General features: G+C 38.4%; 1 protein-coding gene across 1 annotated transcript in view; it reads right to left on the bottom strand.

The window, feature by feature from the left end:
* Positions 1-288: 288 nt before the first annotated feature.
* The window catches only part of HIBCH (3-hydroxyisobutyryl-CoA hydrolase), an 87,981-nt gene continuing 68,609 nt past the window's right edge, over positions 289-19,660 (bottom strand). The window contains exons 12-14 of the mRNA XM_024733646.1: positions 7,786-7,905; positions 3,477-3,510; positions 289-644 (exon numbers count right to left, since the gene is read on the bottom strand). Coding sequence (XP_024589414.1) covers positions 529-644; positions 3,477-3,510; positions 7,786-7,905 — 270 coding nt within the window. The 3' untranslated portion in view covers positions 289-528. The remainder of the gene's footprint in view (positions 645-3,476; positions 3,511-7,785; positions 7,906-19,660) is intronic.

Raw genomic sequence — 19,660 nt, 5'->3', positions numbered from 1 at the left:
ATGAAGTGTTAACACAGTATCCCAAAAAATTTCAGTTTTTATTTTTTATAACCTATACATAAGTTTACTTAATCAACATTAAAAACCAATACCCTAAGCCAAAACATAAAGTTCCCATTTCAATTAGATATACTAACTCAAGAATCTAAGACCTTCAAATTTTCCCATCTTTTAAAATAGGGCTGGCAAAATTTTTCTGAAAAGGACCAGACAGTAAATATTTTAGGCTTTGCAGGCCTTATAACCTCTACTGCAACTACTCAAAGCAGCCACAGATACGTCAACAGATGAGTAAAGCCATGTTCCCATAAAGTTTTATTTATGGACAATGATACTTGAATTTCATGTAATTTTCACATGCCACACAATATTGGTCTTTGATTTCTTTCTCCAACCATTTAAAAATGCAGAAACCATTCTTAGCTGAGGGATATATGAAAAAAAAAAAAAGGCAGCAGGTTGGCTTTGGCCCATGTGCCATAGTTTGCCAACTCTGCTCCGAAATAATACTTTAAAAATCCAGTCTCTTCAAAATTTCAAATCATTACTTCCCAGAGATTTGAAGTGATTATTCAAAGCTTCATCAGTAACTTCTTTTAGATCAGCTGGTTTCCACTTCGGACTCTGGTCTTTATCTATTAAAACTGTCAAGACATAAGAAACGTTAGTATTCTCTTTGGTTATTACCAGATTTTAATTACTGAATTGACACAAACTACCTTGGACTAGGCATATTTTTCTATAGCACATCTTTTTCTGCAAAGTTGAAATTTCTGTATGTGTTCCTTTTTCTTTTTCCCCTTAAATTAAGCCCTCACAGAATTGGATGATGACCTCACCTGCTAAGCCTGATGTCTCTAGGTTGAATACAGTCTGCTGAACTAATCCAGTGGTTTAAGCCTTAGAACTCTTTTTTCTTTTTCTAATAATATAATAAATGAAATCTCTCTTTAGCTTTTTATAAAAGAGGTAAAACCAGAGTTGGTGTGGCTTAAAGGGAAGGCAGGAGAGTGGGTAGGGCCCAGATCTGTCTTCTAACCTCCTCCATATTGAACTGAGAGGAGACTTACCTGAGGTACAGGGAAAGGGACTTTATACATAATTAAATGTGGATACAACTGTTTTGCTGAATCTTCTAGCTCACACTGAATTAAAATACCAGACCACCTTCAGGTTATCATGAGAAGCTCTGCTTCTCTTATTTCAGTGTAGTCATCACTTGGTGTAGCCACATAGTATCCCCACAGGATTTTAAGTATGAGGCAATCAATCCATAACCTCCTTTAAAAAGGGAGGAGAATGTCAATTTCCTGGTTGTGATAGTATACTACAGTTATACAAATGTTACCATTTGGGAAACTGGGTGGGGGGTATGCAGGATCTCTCCATATTATTTTTTTACACTGCATTTGAATCTACAATTATCTCAAAAAATTAAAAACAAAAAAGAAAGAGAACGGGGCTGTACCTAGTCTGGCTGTGGTAAGGAATTTCAGCCATGCTTAAACTGTGCGTAATTCTTGTGGGGAATTAAAGTATTTAAACATACAAAGCCTACAGTGAACCTTAAAAAATGAGTTAATCACTAAAAGGCGAAATAGTTAAAGAAGCAATCTGGGAACCAAAGGCAGTAGGCTGCCTCAGAAGGTAGAGAGAAGGGGGCTTTATGCATAATTAAATGTGGATACTGGAGGTTCTCAAGGTTTGGCTGCCTAACTATAGGATTCCAGTGTCAGATCAGTGGTGATACTGAACACTGATGTTATGATCCCTGCCAGTTTGAAAGTTTTACATTCCCTGGACAGAGTAAATAAAAACAATCCTGGAGCATTCTTTCTACAAGAATCTCTTCCCTAAAAGCCCTCTGGGTCAATGCTATCTACCTCCTTGACAGTCCACTGAAGGTCAAATGGAAAGAAAATACTAATCAAATTTGCATGTTATTTAATTTCAAACTAACAAAATTTTTATTCTAGCATAGATAAAACAAGTTCTTGCCGTGTAGACAACTCAGGTTTTTCAGGTTTCATGAGGCACCCACTCAAATTCCAGTTGGTAGCTGTCTAGCTCTTCTGAGATAATCCTTTAAAAAATTTTTTCCTGTAAATTCTTCTAAAGGAAGAAGTTTATTCTAGATGTTAAAAGTAAGAATGTTTTACAGCCATTCCCCTAATTTGATAGTTTATTTTATCTAATTTGGTAACATACTTTATAATTAGTAAATTGTAGCAAACATTTGGTTATGTAAGAACATCTTAACAGTTTTACCCAGAATAGATACTGCTTTCTGAATAAAGAGATTATGCTGAAAGATGAGGTTACATACTTTCTCTTCATTAAAAAGTAGCTTGATAAGCACCTGGGCTATGAATCAGAACTTTGGTGCTGCTTGGTTTCAGCTCTTTTTCCTTAAAATAATTGACAGGATATCTAAAAGACAATACCTTTCTTTTCTAAGTTTAAGAAGGGCTGCTGTAACATGTAATGAATGAATACTTTAGCAACATAATCCAAGTAGCACACAGGTCCTCCTAAAATCAGAGGTCTAAGCTCTGATCCACATGCAGCAAGAATTTGCAGGGAATTAGTAGGATGAATGCATGTTTTCTATAAAACATATAGCCATTTCCTCTGACTCAACTCCACGTGTCCTCTAAAAGGATTTGTTTCTTTCTTATACTATATCATGCCAGAAATGAAGAGAATTATACCACAGTGACCAGTGTTTATTGAAGCTTACAGCTCAGAAAGCATAACCTTTTATTCAGATAAAGTATATCTAGAGTCTGTACTATTAAAGTGATAAATAAAAACATAAGAAAATTAGATATGTAAGATACAAGCAGAGTGAAAGAACTCATTTTATACAACATAAATGACAGCTACTATTTATAGGCATATGGACTTATACATAAAAAGAAATGGTTGCAGATTTGCTAGGAACAAAAAAAATCAACTACTTCACTAGCTTTTTCTTAATATTCTTACTTTGAAGATGATAAGCAAAAATAGAAATTAATAATAGTAGCATATGTTACTAATTATGCCATGTTTTTTTCTCAATGTCAATGTTTAACTGCTAGGTTCCGGCAAACAGCTGGGATTTTAGAGGGGACTTCAGGCCTTTCTGCAGGAGAATAAACGTACCTTGCAAAGGCTTCAGCAGCAGAATTAATTTACAAACTCATGCTGCACTTAGCAGAGGGAGTCCATGTGACTGTAGGAGAATGACTACCTCTTATATATACATTAGGGAGCGGTGGCCACATTATTGGAATTTTTTAAACAATACTGGTTTCAAAGACTGGTCTTCCCTCATATGCCAGTTGGTAATATTCAAAAAAAACACTTTGCAATTTTTATAAAAGTTTGATTTTCACTAATCAAAAAACCATCATCTTTTTTTACTTCTTTAACAGTATCTGCTCAAAAATCGTATTTCCATAATAGCCAGGAAGGAAACAACTGTCACTTACCTGCCCTAACACCTTCATGAAAGTCATGGCCTCTCTGAAAGAAAATCAAGATTAAATGCAGAATTTCTGGGCATCTTCATTCCTGATCATCTCCTCTCTTCCAGCCACTTTAGCCCCCACTCCGTGGCCACACCCTGAGCCATGACATTCAGAGACTGGACCACCTCTGAGAACCCACTCTGATCACCTCCTCCTTTTCTTATTTGCTCAAATATCTCCACTGCTACAAATCCCTGATTTAACTGAGCTCCACTGATCTACGCGACTTTCTCACCATTTGTTCTGGCTTCACTCTGCTCTTCATCCAGCCCAGTTTCCCCAGTTCATTAATGCGGTCATTTTTTTTTTCTTGAAAACGCCCTTATCTCCCTCAAGCCTTTCCCCGCCGCCCTTTATTCTATCTTGGCAAAATCTCAGCACCAGCTGAACCCTACTATTTACCTGCCTGTGTTCGAGCAGCTAAAATCTTACCGCAGAAAAATCATATAACTGTGACTGGCTTCGTTTAAAATTCATGATCACAAATCTCAAACAGGCATGGAAAACTGCCTCACAATCCATGTTCTCTTCCCCAATGCAAGATAATGACTTCAACTGTCTTCTGTCCCCTCAACCTCTTCCCCTAGCAAGTTCTACTCTTTACACTATATTCTCCAGCTAATGAGTCAACCTTCTACTTTATTTTAAAAAAAGAAAAAAAGACGCCCTAAGAATATTCTCTTCTTCCCACCAAAACATCTGCAGCCCAACTACAGCCATCTGCACATGCCTTCCCTTTCCCGTCTAAGGAGGAAGGGACCCACCCCTGCCAAAGGCCAATCCTCCCCTGCCTTCCCATTCATATGCCCTCTTCTCAAGGACTAAGCCTGAGAAGGTCACCTGTGTCTCTTTTCCTGCCATCATCAATGTAGGCAGTATAACTTAGTGGTTGAGTGCATGCAGTTCAAATGTCCTGGGTTCACCTCCTGGCTCTATTACACAGTAACTATGTGACCTTGGGCTAGTAATTTCTCTAACTCCCAGTTTCCTTATATGAAATGGTAATATCAACACATCCATCCTAAGATTATCTTAATCCACATTCCAGCACAGCATCTGACACACAGTAAGTGTTCAGTAAATGTTAACTATTATTAGTATCATCAACATAATCCTTTTTCCCTATTGGCTCATTCCCAATCATTTACAAACATGTTCTAGTATCTTCCAAAGGAAATCTCACTTGATTCCACAGTCCCAGCTTCTACCCTATTTCTGTTTCAAGAAGAAAGGGTTGTGCACACAGTCTTCAATTCTTCACATCCCATTTACTCACTTCCCCTCCAGCTTACCACACTGCAACTTCTGCCTCCACACACCCCTGAGATGGCTTGCCAAAATCATCTGTAACTTCAGTATCGCCAAACGCAAAGCATGCCTTTATCCTCGTCTACTAGAGGCTTTGGCAGTGTTCCCTCCTCCTTGAAACACTCCTCTCCTGCTTTCATGACACCATGCTCTCCTGGTTCTCCCACCTCTGTCCATTTTCTCTTCCACTGCTCATTTTCCTTCTATATGATCTTATCCACTCTAAACTCAACACATCAGTGCCTGAGTGATCAATTCTGTTAAAAATAAGATCCTGCCCCTCCTCTGCTCAGAAAACATCCAGTGCCTTCCCATTTTACTCAGAACAAAAGCCAAAGTCTTATAAAGACCTCCACGGCCATGTATTCTCTGCACAGCTCTTGCCTATGCTGTCCGCTCTGACCTCCTTTCTCTCTCACTCACCGACCACCCCTGCCCCACTCCATCAGCAAGGCCCTCCTGCAGTTCCTAGAACAGGAAGGCCACCCCTCACCTCAGAGCTCTGTACGTCAGGTGCCCAGATAGTGCATGGCTCAGATAGTGCATGGCTCACTCCCACACTTCTTTCAGGTTTCCACTCAAAGAACATCATCTCAGTGAGGTCTTCTCTGGTCTTCCTATCTACAAGTTCAGCTCCTGTCCCCCTGTATTCCATACCCTCCTTCCCGATTTACTTGTGCTCCTTAGCACCTGTAATAATATACTACATATTTTACAAATTTATCTGTTTATAGTCTATCTCCCCCACTATAAAGTAAGTTCCAGGAGGGCAGGGATGTCTCTGTTTTGTTTACCTATATATTAGTGCCTAGCACATGGTAAGCACTCTTATTTGTTAAGTAAATAAATCTCCAAAGTGTTCTTCTTTTTAATTGGCGTTAATGTCTCTCAGACTTAAATCTCTAACCCACACCTCTAAGCTCCAACTCCTAAATGTGTTCTTTCCTTCATATCCATCAAGGCCTATCAATTCTATCTCCTACGTTTGTCTTAAATCCATTTACTTCTCTCCACTGCCACTCTAGTCTAAGCCACTACTATTCTGCACCTGGATTACTGCAGTAAACTCATATCTGATCTCTACATCCACTCTGAATCCTCTCCCCAACCCCATCATCATTCAGTAGCAATAATTACCTTCCTAAAACCAAATCACCCCCTGCTGAAACCCACGAGGCTTTTCAACATTCTCATTTCTCACCCTTCAGGTCACTGATGAGCTGACATCTCCAAGATGTCTTCCTGGACCTACTTATTTAAAGCTTTCCCTTTGCTTCCCCCATTCCCTCTGGTCCTCACATCATTCTATCACCAACCCTGTAGGTTTCCTCTAGAGCACTTACCACAATTTGTAATTATTTTACTTATTTTGTTTACTTGTTCTTTATAGTCTCAGGAGGCTATAAATCCCATGAGAACAAGGACATACAACAGCATAATACTTAGCACAGTGCCTGGCACATAGCTAAACATATTTGCTGAGAGAATGAAGGAAGGAGGGACTCAATCAATTCAGGCAGTACACTAAATGTACAGTGAAAAACAGGGACTGGGTGAAGTGTACTGGGTAGGGGTCAGGAGCGTGACCATCTGGTTTCACACGCCATGTCTCTGCCACTTAACAGCTGCACCACCTTAGGCAGGTTACTTTACTTTTCTATGCCACTGTTTCCTCATCTGTAAAGTGGAAACAATAATAGTACCTGCCTTCTACAGATAGTGTAATATTTAACTGAGAGAATGCACGTAAAGTGCCTAGCATAGTACCTACTCATAATAAACAAAAGACCTCAGCTGCCATTTACATCCTATGGAGTGACCTCAATATATGACTAATAGAGCTTTATTTATGGTTGGATGAACTATTTTGAATATCTTCACTATTTCAGGACATTGAAGACCATTAGGTATGTCTGCTTTCTAGTTATTAAACATAATATTTCCTTTAGGCGATGAGCGTATTAATCTAAGGGTCCTCTACACATAACACAAAAGAGATAATTCTGCTTTAAAAGAGTTTATCTGGGGACTCCCTTGGTGGTCCACCAGGTAAGACTCCGCACTCCCAACGCAAGGGGCCTGTGTTTGATCCCTGGTGAGGGTACTAGATCCCATGTGCACGCTGCAACTGAAGAGTTTGCATGCCGCAACTGAGTGTCCACATGCTGCAACTAATAAGTCCGCATGCCGCAACTAAAAGATCCCACATGTCGCAACAAAGACCCGGCACAGCCTAAATAAATAAATTTTTTTTTTTTTTAAAGAGTTTATCTCGGGGGGCTTCCCTGGTGGCACAGTGGTTGAGAGTCCACCTGCCAATGCAGGGGACACGGGTTTGTGCCCCGGTCTGGGAGGATCCCACATGCCGCGGAGTGGCTGGGCCCGTGGGCCATGGCCGCTAGGCGTCCGGAGCCCGTGCTCCGCAACAGTGAGAGGCCCACGACCGCCAAAAAAATAAATAAATAAAAATAAAGACTTTATCTGGAAGAATAAATCACTATGACTCTGAAATATTTCATGAAATCAATAGTATTCTATGTGATTATTGCCTATTTTAAGTGTATCTATAATGGTATTTTCGATGCTAATCTATTAATTAAAACATATAAAAGACTAATAACTTCCCTTGTGCATTTAGATTTAGAGAATTTATGCTTCTTGCCCAAGGTCAGAGACTATGCCTGAAAAATGGTTAAAATTTCTATTCTGAATTTCGCATGAGGTTAGAGTCCTTCTTACAATTACATGCAAAGGTAACTGCTGTTCCATAAAGGCTTATTAACAATCTGTGAGCAATATTCCCACGTGCCTTAAGCTAACTGGCCTGTTGTATTTTCAGAGTCGATTTATAGATAGTTTCAATTTTCTTGTTTATAAATTTTCTATATTTTACATGTTCTACAATGAACGTATATGACTTTCATAACTAGAAAATGCCAATACTTCAAAGAAAAATTCTTACCATACAAGCTTGACTCATCCGATATTCCATAGTTAATACTTCCTGCAAGGTCTTGGAAGACCCCTCCATGAGTTGCCTTAGTGTGATCTTTAGGGATGTTGGAGACATTTTATTAATTACCTATTAGAGAAAACATTTACTAGTTTTAGCGCAATAGTTCCTTTACTGCTTATAATAAACTAGCTGAGTTTTGATATAAATCATATTAAAATTTGCTCCTTAACAATACTTTCATAAAACGAAGTCTCATAAAAATAAGATTATGCCTTAGCCTAATCCTGCCAAAGCACCAAACAAAATTTTCTAATCCGGTACAACAAAACAGATCATTCTACAAGTGGAATAAATCCTATATCCATAACTGAAGTAATAAAGTACATCTACATTTTGTAGCCTGCCTGACATAAATTATCATCTCAACTACATAATAAGCAAGCAGTGATTATGCCTAAATAAAACTAATACACATCTCACAAAGCACTAATGTATCGGAGGACAGACATTTCACTTTCTAATATAAAGAAAGTGAAAGAGCAGAAATACAGTAGCTCCTCCTTCCCACTTTGTGACTCTAGAAAAGTGTCTTAACTATAGTCTTCACCTAAAAATAAATCCACTTACCTTGGAAGTAAAGAGAGAGACAATAATTCAAGGTATTGTGACGTGGTCTTCTCTAGTACCTAAATATTTGATAAAATAAGAAATACAGGCCTGACTCCTTGGCTACAATGCTATGCCACTTCCTTCTGAATTTAAAGATGTTATTACTGATGTTCCAATACGTGTGTCTGGCTGTGAATGCAACAGCTGCTGCAGGCGGTCCCATTACATGCGTATAAATCTGAGGCCTGCCCTTTCCTTTGTAATTGCAAAATATAGTTTTCAGGCATGTTGTTGAGCGACTGTCTCAAAGGCATGAATTTCACTTTTTGAGTTCAAAGAACTCTCCCCACATCAAGATTCCAGGTTCTCTGTATCATCCTCAAATCTGGCAACAGATTCAGACAACAGACTGAGAGGGTAGGGCAGTATCTTACCAAGCAGTTGCCAGAGCTTAAATAGATGACTACTGTACAGGAAAAGTTGAGGGAAGATCAGTACCCTACCTACAGCCACAATGCTGAAGAGAAGATGAGAAGGAGAGAGAAACAGTTAAGTCTTTTATGAATCTAGTTCATATTCGCAGGAACTCATGCTTCTGCCCTCAGTGCTGTATGGACATGATCCCATTCAATGCCCTGACAGCACTCCTACTCCATGTTCTCACCTTTCTGGGTGCAGGCCACAAGGATGATGGCACCCTGCAGCAGTCCGCATACTGTGCTGGGGGCCCATCCTTTCCATAGCCAAGTAGGTAATGCGTCCATTTTATTTCCAAACCCAGTAGTTTTCTCTGGTCAGAGCAATGCTCATGTTATCACAATGAAGATCTAGAAGAACTTCATTCACAATGCTAAAAGGTGTACTTCAGGGAGGGACACAGCTACCTTCTATCTTTTCTAGTCTGCAAAAACAATGAAGCTACAATTCCCTTTCCAACAGGGCTGCGGTGTACAAGCTCACAATTATGCACCTCACTCAGTACTACTGTTATGATTAACTGCCTGTGTCCTCAATTCTTAGTTGGGTACTTTATGTGCCATCTAGACACAAAACTCTGTCTCTCGCCATACTTCCTCACCTGGCTACCAACTAATTTCATAAGAAAGGCCACTTAAGGTCCCCAGTTGTCTGTGCTTGTGCCATATACACAAACTAGAAAAAAAAATGGGAAGAAAATTTCATTAAAAAAGCTCCATTGGTTCAGACATTTCATGAAATATTAAAAGATGTTTTCATAAGACAGATATAATAGAAGAAGAAACTGTAGTCTCCAACCACTCAATATGCTGGCACTTCAGCACAGAGGCTAAGGTTTTGGACTCTAGAGTGAGACAGCTCTGAGGTAGAATCTCAGCTCCACTGCCTCCTACATGATTGACCTTAGTTTCCTCATTTGTGAAATGAAGATAATAAATATTACCCACCTCATAAATGGCATGGCAATACAGGATAGTGCAATGTGTCAGAAAGCAAGCAAATCAAGGAAGGGAAGGAATTGAGCACATTTTCCTTAGCTCTCAGGCAAGTATGTTCACACATATGCACATTTTACAAATGAGGAAACCAGACTCATGAATCTGTCCAAGGTCACACAGAGCAGGAATCCAAACCTAACCCAGCCAACTCCAAAGCCTACCTCCTCATACTATATGAGGCTATAAAAGTAGTCAAGAAGGTCAAAGGCTGAAGAAACGTCAAAAAGAACAAAGATGGAGGAGAGGACATTGTGTCAGGTGAAGAAGTGAATAAAAACTTGTTTGTGGGGACTTCCCTGGTGGCGCAGTGGTTAAGAATCTTCCTGCCAATGCAGGGGACATGGGTTCGAGCCCTGGTCCGGGAAGATCCCACATGCTGCGAAGCAACTAAGCCCGTGTGCCACAACTGCTGAGCCTGCACTCTAGAGCGTGTGAGCCACAACTACTGAAGCCCACGAGCCACACTACTGAAGCCCATGCGCCTAGAGCCCATGCTCCGCAACAAGAGAAGCCACTGCAACAAAGAGGAGCCCCTGCTCTCAGCAACTAGAGAAAGTCCGCACAGCAACAAAGACCCAATGCAGCCAAAAATAAATAAATAAATAAATTTATTTATTAAAAAGAAAACTTGTTTGTGTAATTTCAATGGCAAAGAGGAAGACAAAGTCAGGAGAGTAGCTTGAGGAAAAACAGAGTCAAGGGAAGGATTTTTGTAAGGCTAGGAAAGCTTTGAAAATGATAGAAGAAAATATGCCACTAACTCAAGAAGGTAAAATTGAAGATACTGAAAGAGGGAGATGGCTGATGCAATTAGTTCCTAGAGTAGGCAGAAAAGGATGAAATAAGACCACAGATGGGGATGTTTCCCTTGACAAGGAAGTGGGACATATTAGAGCAGTGGTCCCCAACCCTTTTGGCACCACGGGCTGGTTTCGTGGAAGACAATTTTTCCACGACGGGTTCGGGGGGATGTTCAGGCGGTAACGCCAGGGATGGGGGGCGATGGAAGGCGGCAGATGAAGCTTCGCTGGTTCGCCCGCCGCTCACCTCCTACTGTGCAGCCTGGTTCCTAACAGGCTGAGGACTGGTACCAGTCTGCGGCCCAGGGCTTTGGGACCCCCGTGTTAGAGGAATCAAAGAAGGGATGATGGAAGAGCATTAAAGGAGCTAACATAGCTTCATTCACGATAAAGGGAACACAGACTGTTCTGGAAATTTTGATAATGATTAGGACTTGGATCTTTAGCTAAGCCAGAAATGTGTGTGGATACAACCCTGCGCCCACCCATACAACTAACTGAATGGACACATTTCTGCGTATTAGAGGAACACTGGTCAGCGTTCTAACCAATTTATCTGACCCTTTAAAGATTAGTTGTCTCCTGTATATCAAATAGCCAACTTCTTTTTTCCTTTATTTTTATCAAATGATTCACATTCTCATCTCAATTCAACAATATTACTGAGCATTTATTATGCATTAGACACTTCAGGGGAGACAATAATCAACAGCACACGGTCCTTGCACTCAAAGCATTATGAGCACTATAATCACTGCCTTTTGGGTAAGAATCCTAGGAACCCTTCTTCTGGTTAAGTTTTATTTATTAAGTCCTAGGAAATTTACCACAAAAGGAAAACTCAGGATAATGCCTCTGACCCTCTCCTCAGGAGTCTGCCAGAACACTCAATAATATATAGTATGACATTAATTATCAAGAGAAAAACAGTATTCAACAAGCCTCCTGATTACAATTAGAAAATTTCTACCAAGTAGGACTCAGAGTTGACTCAAGGGCTATAACAACTATTTCTCTGACTAAGTGATCTTAGAAAATGATCTCTTGAGTTCTTTCCTTTATAAAAAAGGATACCATGTATAACATTCTTTAAAAGTCTAGGCTCTGCCAGTTTTAATCTCAAAAGAAGGAACACTAACAGGAATTCAAGTAAATTTAGATCATTTTACTTTTTAAAAATGCATTAAAAAATAGAGCTGATACTGACTTACATTACATACAGGGTAAAGACAATGAACAGGAAATGAGAGCTTAAGAAGCTAATTAAAAGGCAACAAATGAGCTTATTCTTCATCTAACTCAAAATAATACATAAAGGTATAGGAAAAATATAAATGGGTGTAATTTTGCTCTCCTCTGAAAAATGGCTACAGCATATTTCCAATCTATTAATATGAGATGAACTTTCTAATCATTCCATTAAAAAACCAAATTCACTACGTGTAAAAACTTCGTTGAATCGTTAAAAATGCCATCAAGATAAAAGTTTAAGTAAGCCACAGACAGTAACCACTTAAGAAGTGTTCAATGTACATTACAGAGGTCAGAGGAGAAGGATAAATCATTTGCTCATATTATACTATAGAAAATTATTTAATTTGAATAGCTGATACTTTAAAATACTTGCAAGGCACAAGAGAAATAAATCAGTGCAAAACAGGTCAAAACAAATTATTTGAAAGCATACAGAAACATTTTGAGTAGAAACAATGTTTTCTACGAGGGCAAATGACACTTAGAAAATAAAAAACTAAGGAATACTATAATTAGAAACACTTTATACAGTTGGATTTTTAACTTAAGAAAAATCTAAAATAGTATATCCAATCACTTTTTAAAAAGGCCACAAGAACATAAACATAGTTAAAACAACAGATCTCAAAACCCCAAAATAACAAACTCCTGTTCTACATTATAGTTGGTTAATGTAAAGAGTTTGTAATGAAATCTCTTGTTTATGGACCATTATGGATCTGCCCCAAATCTTCAGGACATCTTCTCCACATTTTGAACAGAAAATTTCTGTTCAATAAATGCCACCATTAAGATAGAAAAAAGGCAAGTAACAGATAGGAGGAAGATATATGTAGTACATGTACTGGATAAAGGACTTAATTAGCAGAAGATAGAAATAATTCCTACAAATTAACAGTAATAATAAAAAAGATTTAATAGGCACTTCGCAAGGAAGGATACCACAGCCAATAAAGGTATGAATTGATGCTCAACCCCATTAGTCATCATGGATACAAATTAAAACCACTATGCAATGTTATTTTACATACATCAGAATGACGAATATGAAAAAGACAAATAATATCAAGTGTTGGTGAGAATGTAGAGCAACTTAGTATCCAATGTAAATTGGTACAACCATATTGGAAAACTTTTTGACAGTAACTACTAAGATAAATGTACATGCTTTAAATTAAACAGAGGCCATCTCACTGAGGTGCCCTTAATGCTTTAGTAGACTGTAAGCAAACCAAAATCTAAGCCTGTAATGCCTCAAGGTTAAAAATCGAAACCTAAGGACAGCCAATCATAAATAGCCAATTAGCCTTTCCCAACTAAAGCAACTGCTTAAGCTACAGCCAATCAATATTTCCTTGCTTTGCTTCCTCCTCCTCTGCATAAAAGGCTTCCCCTAAGCTCCTATCAGTAGAGCTTTTCTTACCACTTCTACTTTGGTGCTGCCTGATTTAGATCAATTTTTGCTCAAAAAAAAACTATCAAAAAATTTTTTTTTTTTTTTTTTTTTTTTTTTTTGCGGTACACGGGCCTCTCACTGTTGTGGCCTCTCCCTGTTGTGGCCTCTCCCGTTGCGGAGCACAGGCTCCGGACACGCAGGCTCAGCGGCCATGGCTCACGGGCCCAGCCGCTCTGCGTCATGCAGGATCTTCCCGGACCGGGGAACGAACCCGTGTCCCTTGCATCGGCAGGCAGACTCTCAACCACTGTGCCACCAAGGAAGCCCTATCAAAATTCTTAATATGCTTTAGTGTATCTTTTAACAACATGTGATGACTTTGCAGTACTACTCCTGGGTATATACAGAAATCCATATCTTTGTTAACAAAAGACACAGACAAAATTGTTCATAGCAGCATTATTTCTAACAGTAAAAACCTACAAACCACCCCAAATGTGCACAAACAGTAGAAATAAATAAATAAAATGTGATATATCACACAATGGAATAACTTAAAGCAATGAAACCAAACCACTGCTACATACAACATTGGTGAACCTCACAAATACAATGCTGAGCAAAAGACAGACAGAAAACTATGATTTTACATATAACTCAAAAACAAAATCTATGGTGTTAAAAATCAGTATATGGTTAGCCTAGGGAGAGGTAGTGACTGGGATGGGACTCAATAAGACATATCGAGTGCCTTATTCTGGGTGTTCATTATGTTTATGTTGTAAAAAGTTTTCAGCTATACATTGTTACTTTCCTGTACTTCAAAAAAAATGAATTCTTAAAATACATACACACTCAGAAAAAATTCACTGAATTCAAGCTCTTTAGTTTAACATAAGGCTCCTCACAGTCTGGTTCCAATCATCTTTTTGGCCGTATTTTCTGACACTTTACTCCTTGTTCCCAGCTCTGCATTCTCCTAACATTTGTCCTTTGAGTATGTGCTTTGTTCTGTCTGATATACCCTTTGCCACTTGACAACTCATTCCCATCTTTTATTCTCTGCTCAGAGGTCTCCTCTGTGAAGCCTTTAAGACTCCTTCCACCATTTTCTGGACACCCACAATAATTTGTGCAAGCCTCTAGCTTAGTAGCACTTAACCGTATTTTGTTTATGTGTCTATTCCACTGGATTGTGAACTCCCTCTGAGAACAGCTACTGAATTTTCATTTTTGAAACTCAGTGGCAGCACAGCACCTTACGCATTCATTCATCATACCTACCATGTGAAAAGCTCTGTGACAGGTGTCTGGAAATACAGGAGTAAGCAAGCTTCTCAGCAGCTTATAGTCTGCTATAGATGGCACTCAATAAAGCAAAAAGACAGGAGCAGTAGAGAGAAAAGGACACATAATGGAGACAGGGACAAGCAGGTAGAGGTCTTTATGGAATAACACTGTCATTTCTATGGTGTTCAACACTGCCACTAAATACCTGAAGCTTTGTTGTGCTGTTTTAAGGCTTAAAAGGGAAATATTTCTTAGCATTTGTCCTTGGGATTGAATGAAATTAAGTAGAAGGTAGAATTTAAGCCACAGTAAATCACATCATCTGTTATTTTAAAACCAAGCGGCATAAGCCCCTGTTATATCCTGTCTGTTAAACAGGTCTTTGATTTTTTTAACTAGTTTATATCAACTGTAGTTAAGAGTTATGTTTTGCTATGAATTGTGAATATTTTTCTAAATAATCATCTTATACATTATGTACTTGTATCTATAAATCTTTTCCAGAAATGTTCAGATTGACCAAAAACACAATAGAAACACTAAATACCTAAATGAGTTGGTCTACTTCACCAAATACTGCAGCTTCACAGACATATTTTTGTTTTTAAATATTTTTTCACCATTCTGGAGGGTCATATTGTTTTAAAGAAATGGGCACTAATATTTCTTTTTCCTTATAAAAGGCTTAGAACCAGTCCAAGAGTGCTTTTTGCAACCTTAAGATTTTTCCGGTAATTTCTTAAAAGCATTAACAATTTAAAAAAAAATGTAAAGACAGTACCTAAAGATGCAGGTACTCCTGTTTGATGATATCCTAAATGTTCATGATAGCACTTAAGGGTCACTAAGCTCCATCAGTGGACTGGAAACTGTTTTCTCTTCCTGTCTACATAAATTGATGCATTTTCCCCTTAAGGTTTATTGTACTCTTTCCCAAAGGAACAACGCATCCATCAACACTGCCATTCAGTTACTCTTATTAATAGCAATTAACTGCACAGTGTAATAGGTACCTTCAGCAAATATAATGCCCACTTCTACAGGTCAAACTGTTTTTTAAACATAATTGGGCATATCATTTTATTTTTTAAATAATTAGCTTTACTGAGATGTAATTTACATGATAAGATTCACTCATTTTAAGTGCATAGGTCCATAAATTTTGATAGATGTATACAGTTGTACAACTACCCCACAATCAAGATATAGAACATTTCCATCACCCCAAAGAGTTCTACTTCCCTCAGTTCTATCCCTGGGCAGCTGATTTGTTTTCTGGGCCTACAGTTTTGCCTTTTCCAGAATTTCATAAAAATAAAATCACACAGTAGGTAATCCTTGTGTCTGCCTTCTTTCACTTGGCATAATGCTTCTGAGATTCATCCAAGCTGTTTAATGTATCAGCTCATCCTTTCTTATAGCTGAGTATAATATTCTACTGTATGAATATATCACAATCTGGTTACTCATTCAATACTTAATAGGGATCGGATTGTTTCCAGTTTGGGGCTATTATAAAGTTACTATGGACATGTGAGTACAAGCACCTGTGTGGACAAAAGTTTACATTTTTCTTGGGTAAATCCCTAGAAGTGGGATTGTTGGATCTTACAGTAAGTGTACATTTAACTTTATAAGAAACTGCCAAACTGCTTTCCTGCCAGCAATATGCAAGTTGTAAGTGCTACACATCTTTACCAACATTTGGTGTTGGTACTGTCAACCTTTTAAATCTCAGCCACTCTAACGGATGCACAGCAACATCTCACTGTGGTTTTAATTTGCCTTTTCCTAGATTAAAGATCTTGAGCATTTTTTCATGGGATTCCTGGCCATTCATGTATCTTCTTCGGTGACATGTCTAGATTTCCCATTTTCAGTTGTGCTGTTTACATTCTTATATTGTATATGTGGTGGATTAAAGTCCTGTTATCAGATACATGTTTTACAAATACTTCCTCCCAATCTGCTGCTTCCTCATTTTTCTGATAGTGTCTTTCAAAGAGGAAAAGTGTTTAATTATAATAAAGATTTATCAATTTTTTTCTTCTGCAGTTCCAGCTTTTTGCATTAAAAAGAAAATCTTAGCTAGCCCAAGGTCACCAAGATTTTCTCCTATGTTTTCCTTTAGAGTGGTATAGTTTTAGTGCTTACATTTAAGTTCATAATACATTTTGAATTGCATATAGTGTGAAGGAGCTCAAAGCATGTCACCCCAAGATAACGCCATGTTGTCATATTGATTATTTTGAGTTAAAGGCACCTGGAAACAACAGGTGTAAGAAGGGCACTCTGACCCTCCTTTTCTTCCTGAAAGCAGGAGATACAACCCCCATGTGAAAGGTACCCTTCCCTGTGCCAGGAGGAAGGAAGCCATTCTGATCACCAGAGATAGGGAATTTGGGGCCAAGAAATCTGTACAAACGAACCTTCTTAAATTAACCCTTATCTTCCTACTTACTTCTTCACCATTTACTACTCCTAGCCAAAAGTTATTTGCCTTGTCAATTCTTAACAAATTTATTGTTTCTTTGTCTAAAAGGTATACAAGTTTCCTGCTCTGGTCATTCCTCAGGTTTTCATTCTCTCGCACAGACAGCCATGTACATGTAAAAATTTAATAAAATTTGTATACTCTTCTCCTGTTAATCTATGTCAGTTTGATTCTTAGGCCCAGCCAGAGAACCTAAGAGGATAGAGAATTTTTTCCTCTCCTACAAGGGCAAGGTAAGAGTCAATAACTTTTTTTTTTCCTTGCATATGGATATCCAATTGTTCCAGAACCATTTGTTGAAAAGACTATCTTTTCCCCACTGAATTACCTTGGGAGTTCAGAGCAAGTATTACTCTAGTATTAATTTACGCCCACTACTAAAATGTAAATCTTCTGGCTGATGAGAATATGAACACTTCCCAGACCTGTGTGAGACCTGCTAACTGTTCAGACTATTGCTTTCCTGTGACTCTTTCCCTGCTCTTGTGGAGTTTTACCCATAACACGTACAGATCAATATTCTGGAAACTCCTGCAGGAAGAAAGCTGAGTCAATCTTAGGGCTCTCTTGTCTTTTTCCCTTCTCTCAGGAATCACATGTGCTGCCTGCATTGTCCAATGTCTACAAATACTTGTTTCATATGTTTTGTCCAGTTTTCTAGTTGTTTACAGCAAAACAATTCCTGTAGCAATTTTCTTGAATATCGGTCACTTTATTTTTAAATAGTACAGTATACAGGTAATTCTCAAAGCTTACAGAAATATTAGTAATCTTTTAAGTTTAATTTCTCGTTTTAATACTTTGCTGCTCCTCTTTCTTAAAATCTACGCCCTGGTTATCTTTCTTAGTTTTCCTATTTTTCCTCCAATTTTTCAGTGCATGAATTCTTTATAGAGGCCTGTCATAGTCTTGTATGTTAACTTCTTCAAGTAAAAACTGAGTTTCATTTACTCTTCATGAAATGAGCATTTTAAAACAAAAAAATACATAAATCTCACATTAGTGATTAGAAAGAAGAAATCCCAAAAAATCTAATAAGAGTTTTCTAGTACTGGAAAAGCAAAGTATACACCCTCTCTCTAAGCCTTTAACACAGCAGGATATCCTACATCAATAACAAGAAAACACCTAAAAGACAAATCAAAAGCAGCACTGGTTTCCCTGGCCATTTGCTCAGGACCACCTTCCTGGACACAAATTTGACTCACTGCTCTCTGCTCTTGTTTCTCTGCCTCTCTGGGCCGTGGACTTCATTCCCCAGCCCTCCTAAGGACTGGTGACCCATTTAAATTCCTTCCTTGGATTAGTATCCTTGCTGAGAGTTGAGGCAAGGGAGGTCATCTCAACCGCTTCTAACCATGATTCCTTTGATTACTGACATCACTTGTAATTCTGGAAAAGAAATACTTCTCTCATTGGCCCTGAAGAACCTTCTGTACTTTGGCAAGCTTGCTAGTCTCATTACCAGAAAAGGGAGATTGAAACAGGAGAGCACTTCCTACAAGTCAACAACAACAACAAAAAACTCAATTAAAAAATGAGCAAAGAACTTAAACATATCTCCGAAGAAAATATAAATGGCCAATCAGCATATACAAAGATGTTTAATATCACCAACCATTAGGGAAATGAAAATTAAAACCACAATGAGGGAATTCCCTGGTGGTCCAGTGGTTAGGACTCCACGCTTTCACTGCCAAGGGCACGGGTTCAATCTCTGGTAAGGGAACTAAGATCCTGCAAGCCGCGTGGCATGGCCAAAAAACAAAAACAAAAAAAACCCACAATGAGCTATCACCCCCCCAGCCATTAGGATGGCTTTTTTTTTTTTTTTAAAGACAGAAAATAACAAGTGTTGGCAAGGATGCAGAAAAACTGGAACCTCTGTGCAATGCTGTCAGTGGGAACATAAAATGGTGCATCTGCTATGGAAAAGAGGGTGGAAGTCCTCAACACATTAAAAATAGAATTACCATGTGATGCAGCAATTCCACTTCTGAGTATGTATTCAAAGAATTAAAAGCAGATATTTGTAAACCCATGTTCATAGCAGCGATATTAACAAGACCTAAAAGGTAGAAGCAACCCAAATGCCCATCAACAGATGGATGGATAAATAAAATGTGGCATAAACATACAATGGAATATTATTGAGCCTTAAAAAAAATGAAATTCTGGTACCTGCTACAACATGGGTGAAACCTGAAATGTCATGGTTAAGTGAAATAAGCTAGTCACAATAGGAAAAATGCTGTATGATTCCACCTATGCAAGCTGTCCATTGTAGTCAAACCTACAGAAAAGGAAAGCAGAATGGTGGTTGCCAGAGACTGGGAGGAGAAGGAAATAGGGAGTTACTGTTTAATGGGTATAAAGTTTCAGTTATGCAAGTTGAAAATATTCTGGAGATTGATTGCACAACAACATGAATATACTTAACAATACTGCACTATACGCTTTAAAATGGTTCGGATGTTAAGTTTTACGTTACATGTATTTGACCACAGGGCTCACACACACACACACACACACACACACACACACACACACACACACACACACG

Source organism: Neophocaena asiaeorientalis, unplaced genomic scaffold, assembly GCF_003031525.2.
Source record: "Neophocaena asiaeorientalis asiaeorientalis breed wild unplaced genomic scaffold, Neophocaena_asiaeorientalis_V1.1 scaffold24, whole genome shotgun sequence".
NCBI classification, from domain to species: Eukaryota; Metazoa; Chordata; class Mammalia; order Artiodactyla; family Phocoenidae; genus Neophocaena; species Neophocaena asiaeorientalis.
This window is presented reverse-complemented; position numbering and strand designations above follow the sequence as displayed.